Source organism: Chaetodon trifascialis, chromosome 2 (assembly GCF_039877785.1).
Source record: "Chaetodon trifascialis isolate fChaTrf1 chromosome 2, fChaTrf1.hap1, whole genome shotgun sequence".
NCBI classification, from domain to species: domain Eukaryota; kingdom Metazoa; phylum Chordata; class Actinopteri; order Chaetodontiformes; family Chaetodontidae; genus Chaetodon; species Chaetodon trifascialis.
The window spans coordinates 29,493,521-29,505,001 of record NC_092057.1 but is presented as its reverse complement, the minus strand read 5'-3'; the positions used below and the strand labels follow the sequence as shown (position 1 = coordinate 29,505,001).

Sequence of the window (11,481 nt, the reverse complement as noted above, 5' to 3'; positions counted from 1 at the left end):
ACAGTCACATTCACCCCAGATGATGTGGTGGGGGGTCATTCATGATGTGAACATGACCGATCACCACGGGCAAGATGCCAGGAGTGCCGTAGACCCATCCCCTCCTCCATCCAGGGTACCTCCAGTGGCACAGTTGGTCAGGTTAGGGTATAACATGTGTTGCAGGAAAGTATGGTGTCTTTAAAATAATGTGAGGTACTATTATCACACATGAAAAGACAACAGCAATAGTAGTAATGTAGTAATGATGACAATGATGTGAATCCATAGAGGGTATTCATGAAGATAATTAGTCAGGCTCAAGAACAGAAGGTAGATAAAGCAGGAACCAAATAATAAACACGAATGAAAAGAATATAAAAATAATAATGTATCAGATCAGTATGTTATATATTATGAGCATCCAGAAATAGGAATCAGAATGGCATAAATAAAGTCAATGCAGGTAATGTGTAGCTGTTTTGCATGTTTGTATTTATGTCCTTTTGGTTAGGTTAGAATATGGGTGTGTAGCAGGAGCGTGTAATATCAATGTTATGAATATAGTAACAAAATAATGACATACCATTATCAGTGAATATTAAAACAATGGCAACAGTAGTGGTTAAGGTAGTGAAGACAGTTGTATGAGTACAAGGATTTGTATAGTGTTATATGAAACATTAAATAATCCATTATGTGTTATACTGCCATAAGAATGGATATAAGTGTGTGTGTATGTGTGTGTTTTGCAATGCTACGTGAGTGGTGCATGTATATAGGAAAGTGCGCTGTACTACTTTAGCCCTATCAGGACAAAATGGTGACCATCTTTCCATTGATATACATTCTGAAAGATTAGTCCAATGGTTGATGCTTGTTGAGTGTTCTGATTTCCAGTTTTGAAGAATTGTTTTCTTGTTGATAGCTACAGTTGTATTTGTTTGGTATACTGACTTCTGAAGTGACTCCTAGCAGACGAAGCTGTGGGGATGTTGGGATTCTGCAATCTAAGATTGTGCAGAGTTTTTTTGTTATGGAGCTCCAGAATAAATAAAGTGGTTGGCAGGCCCAGAGTGCATGAAAATAATTATCTGTTCTGCCTATTGTGCCTTGTGAACATATGTCTGTGTTTGCCAGTCCCATTTTGTTCTTGATATTGGGTAATATTTGTGTAACTTTATATTGGATTAGCTGTAGGTTTTGTATTGATTGTCATGGCAAAAATATTTGTATTTATTTCTATGCAGAAGTCAGTTGAAGGAAAGCTAGTTGGTCAGTATTCCAATGTGCTGTTTGTTATGTTAATTGTTATGGAATTATCTGAAGTTAATAGAAGTCTGTAGAAATTCCAATTGTGTCATTGATTATTTTAGGAGGTTACATTGTGTTATGTATTATGTTAATTTTTGATTTCATTATGGATTTAAAATTGTAGGTATTGAAGAAACTGGTGTCCATCAAGTCAGTACTTCTGTATAAGGTCTTTGAAATCTTCTCTGATTGTTTTGAAAAAGATGTTGAAACTGTATGATACCCTTTTGTGCCCATGTGTGACAATAAAGGGGGGTACAATGGAGTTTAAAGTTGGGGTTATGGTATATTTGCATGGTGGAGAGTTAAAGATCTTTCCACCATGCAGTCAGAGTTGTGCAGATTACAGTATTTTGGAAACAGTGGTGTTTAATGGTTGTGTTGAGGAATGATAAAGCTGAAAGTTAAATATTTTTGCAATATTGTTGTTCCAGATCCATCCGTGGGATACTGTGGTTGGTTTGATGAATCCATTTCACAATATATTGTGTTTGATTTGCAAGGTAATAGAAAAAAAAAAATGGGGCATCCTGTCCACCTAAAGATTTGCATTTTTGTAGAGAGGATAGTTTGATTTTTGTTTTTCCAATGAAAATGTGTAACAAGAGAATCAATAGATATGAACAATTTATCTGTTGGTGGTCAAAGGTCATCTTCTATTGTTTTTAGCAAATGAATGTAGTTAAGTTTAAACAATTCTGACAGCCTGGGTGAGATGTTAATGCCTAGATATCTAATTTACCAGTTTGATTTACCAGAAAAATCCTGTCCTTGAGAATCCCAAGCATCTTCTGAAAGTGGCAATATGATGGAGAGATTTTAGAAAAGTATTCATGAGATTATAAGTTTCTTTTAGGGAAGGTAAAGGGTCCTGTAAGTACAATAAGATATCATTTGCATAAAGGCTAATTTTATGTTTAAAGTTTGTGGTGTTGATTCCTTTGTTGTTTTGACGTATAGCATCCCTGCATAGGGCCCCATTCAAGTACAAAACTCTTTGACATGATTCCATTTGTGGCAACTGTGGCTTAATTGTAAAGTGTTTTTATCCAATGAATGAATGACTCCCCGAAGCCAAATTTGTGTAGTGTGTTAAATAAGAAGGTCCAATTAACCTGGTCAAATGCTTTTTCAGTGTCTAATGATACAATTGTCTTGGACTGAGATTGTTGTACGAGATTAATGATGTTAAAAAGCCTTCGTACATTATTTGAGCCCTGTCTTTTCTTGATAAAGCCTGTCTGATCAGGATGTATTAAGATTTTTTTAATCTAATGGGTAGGGCTTTTGTAATTTTTTTAAGTGTTATGTGTTTATTAGCAACAGGGGGCGGTAACTGCAGAGTTGGGTCTTTGTTGGGCTTGAGTGGAACCGATATGACAGATGTGTTCATGTGTGATGGAATTTGTGATGTAATTTTGATTTCTGATATTAATCTATGAAATAGTGGAGATAATATGTGCCAAAAATGTTTATAGAATTCAGGAGGAAAACAAGTCGAGTCCAGGTGATTTATTATTTGGCATCTGGAGGAGGGCTTCGTGGAGCTCATCTAGTGTTAATGGTGCATCCAGGATGTTTGCATCTTGGTGGGTTAAAGTAGGTAGATCCAGGTTTTTAAGGAACAACTGAAACTCTCTCAGGTGATTATATGCTAAAGAAAATATTATTTCTGCCAACAGAACCTCCTAAATCCTACACACTCGACCTTTAAGTTGGGGTACATGCTTTCACTAACACATGTATTTCCTTTGTGGTGTGGACAATTAATTTTATTTTTTCACTTTTTTCATTTCATGTGTAGTTCAAACAGAATGTGATCCCTCCACTCCATCACTCTCTGTTTACAGTGCACTGCAGTTTGTGTTCAATTGCTGTCCAAATTACTGGACCACAGTGTAACAGACCACATAACACATAAAAAAATATATGAAAACATGTGTACCTGTGCACCAGTGTGTTTCTCAGTGTGTGTGTGTGTGTGTGCATGCATGTGTGTGTCTATACATTCCTGTGTGTTCTTGTGCATCTGTGGTTTGAGAATAGCTGTGTGGATCTTCGTGTGTGTGTGTGTGTGTGTGTGTGTGTGTGTGTGAAGAGTATGTGTATATAATTCATAAAATCCCAGGAAACTAACAGATGCTTGAATGAAAAACAAACAAACAACTGTCTGCCAATGCTGCATGAGGGAGCCATGATACACACACACGCACGCACGCACGCACGCACGCACGCACGCACGCACGCACGCACGCACGCACGCACGCACCCACCCACCCACGCACGCACGCACGCACGCACGCACGCACGCACGCACGCACGCACGCACGCACGCACGCACGCACGCACAACAACTTAAATGGCTGAATATGTAACAACACACCCCACACACATGAGCCTAAGGCAAGAGATCTTCAAGTCTGAGGACGATCTCAGCTCCAGTAATAATTGCTTCTGTTCACTGTGGGAATCGATGACCTTTAGAAAAAAATACCACTCTTCCTCCCCCCTGACTCTGTTGTTTTATAATTCCTTCCTCTCTCTTTCTCACTGAAATAAATTCTGAAAATAAATTCTAGGTGTGATATCAGAGCACGAAATCTGCTAGAAACCCCATACAAAATATGTGCAAGCAAAGTTTGGAGGAGGGTGAAGGCTGTACTGTTCTCTGTACTCACTCTGTTTTGTTCAGTGGTGTTACAGCACCTGAATTACTGTGTGGAGGTGTGGGGTAACACCTACAAAATCACCTTAGACTCAGTATGCACACACACTCAATATATGGTGGAATTTAAGACCCTTTACACAAATAAGGTACAAAACAAGAAGTAATTTATTTCCTGGCAACATACATAAAATGTTCTTAAAAAGAGAAGGGGAGGTATTTCTTAACATGAAAATCTCATTTGAAAAAAACAATTCATACCAGTCTTAAGAGTATGTATTTCAATTTATGGAGTGACTTTGTGGAAGGATATTTCAAACACAAAATGCACCTACATTGATTGACATGATGACCAACATAGAGGTAATTACTTAAGTTCTGTATGACGGTCACTGGGGTTAACAGCTGGAATATTCATGATAAACATTAAGAAAAAGGGGTAAGAACAGTTACATATTTTACTTGCTCCTACTCCTTTTCAGAAATGTGCTTATTACAGTATTTATGTTGCACATATGGTTAATTCCTGAAAAGGAAAAACTGTGGGAGGAATAGTGAATACGCTAGAGAATTCTTTTTTTTTTAAATTATTATTATTTTAGAATAACATTCCACCACTGGCTTTGTCAGGTTTATCTAAACCTAAATAGACATGACAGTGTACTCTTTGAGTTATTACTCTGAGAAGGTGCCTGCCTTTCATCAAATCCTGCCATGCACAAAGCATTCCCACAGTGTGATGAGGTACATATTTGTCTGTCTTCACTATGTTACAGGTTTCTTTTGACGAACAAAATGATTAAGGGTTTAAATCGTTAGTATATTTCCACACACACACACACACACACACACACACACAAAAAAATCCATTCCCATCAATTTTCTTGATTCTGATGAAGTGATGTTGAAATTCTGATGTTACAGCTCGCAAACAATTCACCATAGCTTAGGACAATATTAACAACATGTTTGGGAAGTGGATTCCAATTTACCGTACAATCTGCCCAATTTATTAGCGTAAACATTTCCTATAGCACATCCTTTAAAATGGCAGTGATGGAATAGGAATAGGGCCTGGAGAAAAGAAAACCCTGGCAGAGTTGTTATCTCTTGGGTTTATTGCAGAGACTGAAAACCATCGAATGCAGAAATAACACTACAAGAATGGCTGATACAAAGTGAGCCAGAGAGGGAAGGAAGCTAGACAAGATTGGAATTAAAAATGAACATCAGGGAAAGCAGAACTAAAAGTCTAATTTGTCTGGGTCAAACTAACCCATCACACTTATGTGCATTTGTAAATTCACAACACTTATTTTGAAATGTATGCATGTCTGTGTGTGTGTGTGTGTGTGTGTGTGTGTGTGTGTGTGTGTGTGTGTGTGTGTGTGTGTGTGTGTGGTTCTTTTGTGTGAGATGGACAGACAAAGAGAGAAAAGTGTGTGTGTGTGTGTGTGTGTGTGTGTGTGTGTGTGTGTGTGTGTGTGTGTGTGTGAACAGGTATTTATCACGTTGTGGGGACAAAAATCTGTTTACACAGTCACATTGTGGGGACTGACCTCCCTTATGGGGACAAAATGCAGGTCCCCTTGTAAATCATTAAATTTCAGGGTGCAGACTGAGGATAGGGTTACGGGTTAGGTAAGGTTAGGTTAGGCACAGGGTTAGGAATAGGCAGATAGTGGTTATGGTTAGGGTTAGGGTACGGCTCCAGGAAATGAATGTAAGTCTATGTAATGTCCCCACAAGTGATATAAACACAACATGTGTGTGTGTGTGTGTGTGTGTGTGTGTGTGTGTGTGTGTGTGTGTGTGTGTGTGTGTGGTCTTACCTATGCAGTAACAGAGCAGGACAGAGAGCAGTACAGACAGTCCTACTGCACTGAGGGCTGCACACCTGAGAAAACAAAACAACAGCATTGTTGTTGCGTTGCTGTTACCTTGTTGTCACTTGTTTTGCCTCCACTAACCTTCACAATACAAAGAAACATTTTTTAAATTCATTCTTAGCTTCACAATTGTTTCATTTTTGAATGAACTCCCACAATACAGAGTGTCAAGTCTCAAGCCAATCCCACACAAAGCAAAACGAACATTTTAGAATAAAGCTGAATGCCCTTTTACTCATATGTCCCTAATAATCCATCCATCCATTTTCTATGCTGCTTATCCCTTTCGGGGTCACGGGGGGGCCGAAGCCTATCTCGGCTGTCAATGGGCGAGAGGCGGGGTACACCCTGGGCCGGTCGCCAGCCGATCGCAGGGCACATACACACACCATTCACACTCACACCTAGGGGCAGTACCCGGAGAGAACCCACGCATGCACGGGAAGAACATGCAAACTTCACACAGAAAGGCCCGACCCGGGAATCGAACCAGCGACCTTCTTGCTGTGAGGCACGCGCACTACCTGCTGCGCCACCCTAATAATACAGTCATATGTTAAACATTTACAATGGTCAACTACACTTGCTGCTGTGAAAATTATTTATTTCCCAAGGGTGATCTTTGAGGTTTCAAACCTCTCTGCCAAGCTAGCTAAGTCTCACAATCATCTAGATAGCAGATGGCAGCAACTAACTGCTGCTTCTGTGACTCCAGTTACTGCCAAGATACAGTCGACATTGAATATAAATGAAACCTTTAAAATCTACCGTCTGATGTCACATGTCCATGTAACCTGTGCATGTAACACAGCCTTGCAGGTTTTTTGTCAGAAGTGAGTCTCTCTGGCTAGCATGTAGCCATAGCTGCAGTGGTGTTAATGGTTAAGTTACTGTAGTCAGCCATACAGTGTCTTGAGAAGCTCAGGGTGCAGCATAATAATTGTAATTGTTATGTTTGCTGTCCCTGCTCATCTCTCCCATTCTTCACCCGGCAGTTACCTGGTATGAACCAGGCTATAGAAGAATAATTTGCCTAAAAACAGAGATCTCCTAACTACAGTTTGGTTCAGGTAAAACACTGATTGAGAATAACATCAAGTAATGTCCTAGTAATCCTTGTAAAGTATCAGTTGCTTAGTTTGCTGACTTGCTTTGAAAGTCCAATTCCAACCATAACAAAAGTTGTCCATGTTCATGTTGTTCATGATTAACACATTACCAGCTGCCTGATTATGAATAATGTTAGCCCTCTCTTGGAGTAGGACCAACTAAAATGGAAACAGTATAAATACATAAGTTGTTGTAAAAACTTAATCTCAACTCTCCAAGGTGTTTGTTTACCTAGCTTAAATACAGTGTGATTCCATACTTTTCAGAATCCTGGGAGTATGATTAACTTCTCCTCTGAAGTGTCATCTTCTGAAAGTAATGTGTGAAAGTTCAAAAACCATTAGATCAAGTCTAGGATACTACTTAATCTATATTGTGCTAAAATGAGTCCTGAAGTGCACTTCAAAATGACTCCTGGCATATTGAAAGAGATATTGGGGACAACAGAGTAAGACAGATAAGAGAAAGCAGTGCATTAAGACATAAAGAAAGTGTGTGTGTGTGTGTGTGTGTGTGTGTGTGTGTGTGTGTGTGTGTGTGTGTGTGTGTGTGTGTGTGTGTGTGTGTGTGTGTGTGTGGAAAAGGGAGCCACAGACAAGAAGGACAACCAGAAAAAGATGATATACTGTATCTGTATGGGAGCACATGTAAATGTTGAACAAAGGATACTGAGTGATACTGAACATGTGTGCCTACACACTGCTATACTGCCACTATGAATGTACGGTCAAGGTCAACACACTCTCACTCCCAGCTCATCACATACGGACCTTGTCAGTGGCTTTACACTTCAAAAAAATGACACTCTGAGTATGCCTCTAGCCTCGTTTTTGCATATGCACGGCTCTGCAGTCAACTTACCAATAATACGTATGCAATGTCCAGTTAGCAACATCTGGTTAGATTACTTCTCCAAAATGAATGCAGAGGATGCTGCAAAGTCTAGTTTATAATTCTCCACATTAATCCACTACTCAATACTGCCCCCACCCATGTGCAGTTCTCTGTATCGAATTGGGAAGAATTCGCAAAAAATGATGGAACCATGGGAAAATTCACCGGTATAACACTAGCTGAGCTCTGCAAGACTGACAATAAGTGTAACTCCTTCACCTCAAGTGTTAACCCTGTACCTACAGCATTCTTATAGTGGGTACTTGACAGCGTTTCAACTTATGTCCTGAAGATTCTAAATACATCTCTGCAAACAGGCTTCTTCCCAGATGTCTTCGAAACAAGTGTTGTGAACCCCTTAGGAAAGAAACCCAACCTAGACAGTAATGCATTAACCAACTCTTTCTCAAAGAAAATAACATCCTGGACGAAATTCAGTCAGGCTTAACAACATACCACAGAACTGAAACTGCTTTGACTAAAATAATCAGAGACCTCAGAATAAATTCTGATGAAAATAAGATCTCAGTGCTTGTCCTCTTTGACCTAAGTGTACTGTTTGATATGACTGACCATGGCATCTTAATCAATTGTGTTGAAAAGTTGGTTGGTCTTCCTGACTGTGTTAAACTGCTTTAAACATACATTAACATGCTCATATCATCTTACCTCCATGAGCAGTACTTGGAGGATTTCTTAAACTTGAAGGCAGAGCGGGACAAGGTATTCCTCGGCAACGGCCTAGTGGGTGGAGAGTACACTGAGCTGGTTGCCATAGTGTAGCCAGGAGTTGCAGTGGAGAATAGGGGGGTGGTGCCTGTACCTGTCTTAAAGAGGAAGTGCCTGGAAAGCAAGTGAAGAAAGAGAAATTAGTTGTCGCAAATAAATACAGGATATTGGTTTTACATGTACAGAAAATTAAAAGCTGTACACAAATGTCACACACTGTTGCCCCCTGGTGGTAGCATAAGGTAATTGTGAATCTTGATTACTGCCTTAACTCCAAGTGCTGTCCAGTGATAGTATGCCACTAAACAACACATCATATTCACATCAACCAATCCTGAGCCATGCCATAATGACATCAGTAGCATTTTTTGGAAGCATTTCCATAAACACTTATTTCCCAAAATAGCACTTCTGTCAAGTCCATATGCATGCTATAAAGTGTCTGATGATTAAGAGGATAATTGCATTTCAAAGTACCTCGACATATGCAATTGTTTATAAGCCATGTTGGTTGTAAGATCTCAGCAATGACTTTGGTACAATGTTATCATAGCAAATAGAACCAATGACCAGAACAATGACAATAAAACCTCTCAGATCTGTCTAGCATGAAACTAAGCTGTGATATGGCATTTTAACTCGGTCTTAACCTCTGAGGTTTTAGGCTTAGCTCCAGGTCCAGGTCTTAGCTCTAATAGAGTTTTTTCACAGGCATGGGTCAGTCTGCTTTAGCTGCACTGTGCCGTGCCAAGCCAAGCCGTGATGGCATGTGTTTCTAGTATGGCCGCACAGCAGGGGATAGCAGCACTGAGCCATGCTGCTGTGGTCTCTCTGTGTTCAGCTCTTAGGACTTAAGTAACTTCTAACTGAATCTTTGTGGTTTGGGATTTAGTTTCACTCATGTGTTCTTATTTTGTACTTTGGGATATCAGTATTATTTGGCTGTTTACTGATAATGACTGGCTGTATCAGAGCTGTGCTGTTACTGCTGATGCAGACCTAACCTCTCCTATCCAACTGGCGGGATGCTTTTATTGTGGAAGAGTTATTGGGAAATGCAATGTGTTTGCTATCAAGTTAGCAGAGCTTCGTTAGTGGTGCTATTCTTCCAAAAAAACAAGTGTGATCAACAAACATACTCTGTGCTCCCTGCCCTTTGGTCAACTGACCAGTTTTCAGTATTGCAGGGAAGACGAGTACAAACAATAAAGGTGGAAATGTTCAACTGTGTTGAACTTTGGGTGCAAGTTCCCTGACATGGTGCTGTGGAGTGGCGCATCTTGTGCAGTGCTGGAAAATAATTATTCCTTTGTTGATGCTGTATACTTAGATATGTTCCAGTTTGTTAGATGTTCAATGTTGTTATTGGTCATGTTTTCCATTGTGTCTGTCTTAGGCCAGTTCATGTGTTTATATATCTCCCTTGTATACACTTGAAAAGAGCAAGTCTGTTTAGTTCTGTTGTATTAAGCTGAAGCTTTAGTTTCTTTGTTGCTTAGTTGACCTACTTTGATTTTGGGCACTAATTTTTGTAGCTTCTTATTCTGGTTTCTTACATCATATTAGTAGCCATTTATTTTAATGATGTTTATTATTACATATATCAACTTTATAAAAGTGCTTTTTCTTTTTACATCTGTTTTTCTGTCTTTTTTGCCCAGGTCCAGTTGGTTCATGCACGATGTAAAGTTGGTCAGAGCACACGACCCAACTTGATAGCACAGCTGCACATTTGGACAGCACACAATTTCCTCTGATTTCCTCAAGCTACGGAAAAACCGTAGTTGGGTCTGGCTGAAATGTTTGCTGCTGAAAGCTTGGTTCCACTTTTCTTAGCCTCCTTTCTGAAATACCATCAAGTTTTAATGCGTATGTTATGTGACTGGGGTAATGCAGTCTTCACTTCAGAATTCACTGTCCAACATAGACCTTTTTAATCGAAGATTCGAAAGGCAGCCAAAACTTATGGGAAGTTCTTGTGTTTTCATACTGGTGTACTGTAGGTGACAAAGCTTTATTGTGTTCGTTACATTGAATAACGAAGCCTAAAAAGCCTCTTTCCATTCTACATCTCTTAACTCAAACATAACCACTTACTGAAACCAGCCCTGAACTACTCCATTGACCATTCAGCCACAATTAATTCTTATGAAAAATAATGTATCACTGCAAGGTTAACAATATTTGTCAGGCATCACTGAAACTGTTCAGATTAGTAATAGGATGATCGCTTTAACCACATGTTAGTTTCCACTTACTGACTTATGGTTAATAAGAAGACTTAATCACAGGTTATTAAGAAAATTATTGTAGTGATGGTGAGGTATTTCTTGAGAAAATATGTTTTCATCAGGGAGGGTAATACAGATGATTATATGATTAGTCTTTACTCTTACAGGGCAGATTGTCAGGACTCAGTTTCATGCCTATGTCTTCACTGAACTTGTGTTTCTTGTGTGTCTCTCTCTCCAGCTGTGTGTCTAGGTTGTGTCTGTGCTGAGCTGGGCATTAGGGTTGGGCAGTAATCTGGTAGTAATAAGGTATCCCGTGGTATCTAAAAATAGCAACGGTATCAGTTTCATTACCGTCATTAAAAAAATGCTGCGCATATAGGTCTATAGGGGCATAACATGATTGTAGCATCGTCATAACGAAAATGAAGTCCACTCCGTTCAATGTATCTGGTTGAATTTTTACTCAGGGAAAAGGTGACATGCAAAAGTACATGAACCCGAGCAGTCGTACACGTCTTAACACAGGTATGTCCATGCGCTTGCTATTGTTCTTAGCTCTCATAAAGGGACGAAAAGCAAATAAAACAATAAAATAACACTTCGGGCTGCTCAGCAGAGTCGTCTGTCAGTGCTCTGCTCCTTCATGAGACGGAGCGGTGAAACTAAC

The 11,481-nt window shown here is 39.5% G+C and overlaps 1 protein-coding gene across 2 annotated transcripts in view; it reads right to left on the bottom strand.

Moving 5' to 3' along the window:
- Positions 1 to 11,481, bottom strand: part of tenm3 (teneurin transmembrane protein 3) — a 327,457-nt gene that overhangs the window by 164,747 nt on the left and 151,229 nt on the right. For both annotated transcript variants that reach the window (XM_070970867.1, XM_070970875.1), the window contains exons 8-9: positions 8,521 to 8,694; positions 5,791 to 5,855 (exon numbers count right to left, since the gene is read on the bottom strand). In XM_070970867.1, the coding sequence (XP_070826968.1) occupies positions 5,791 to 5,855; positions 8,521 to 8,694 (239 nt within the window). The remainder of the gene's footprint in view (positions 1 to 5,790; positions 5,856 to 8,520; positions 8,695 to 11,481) is intronic.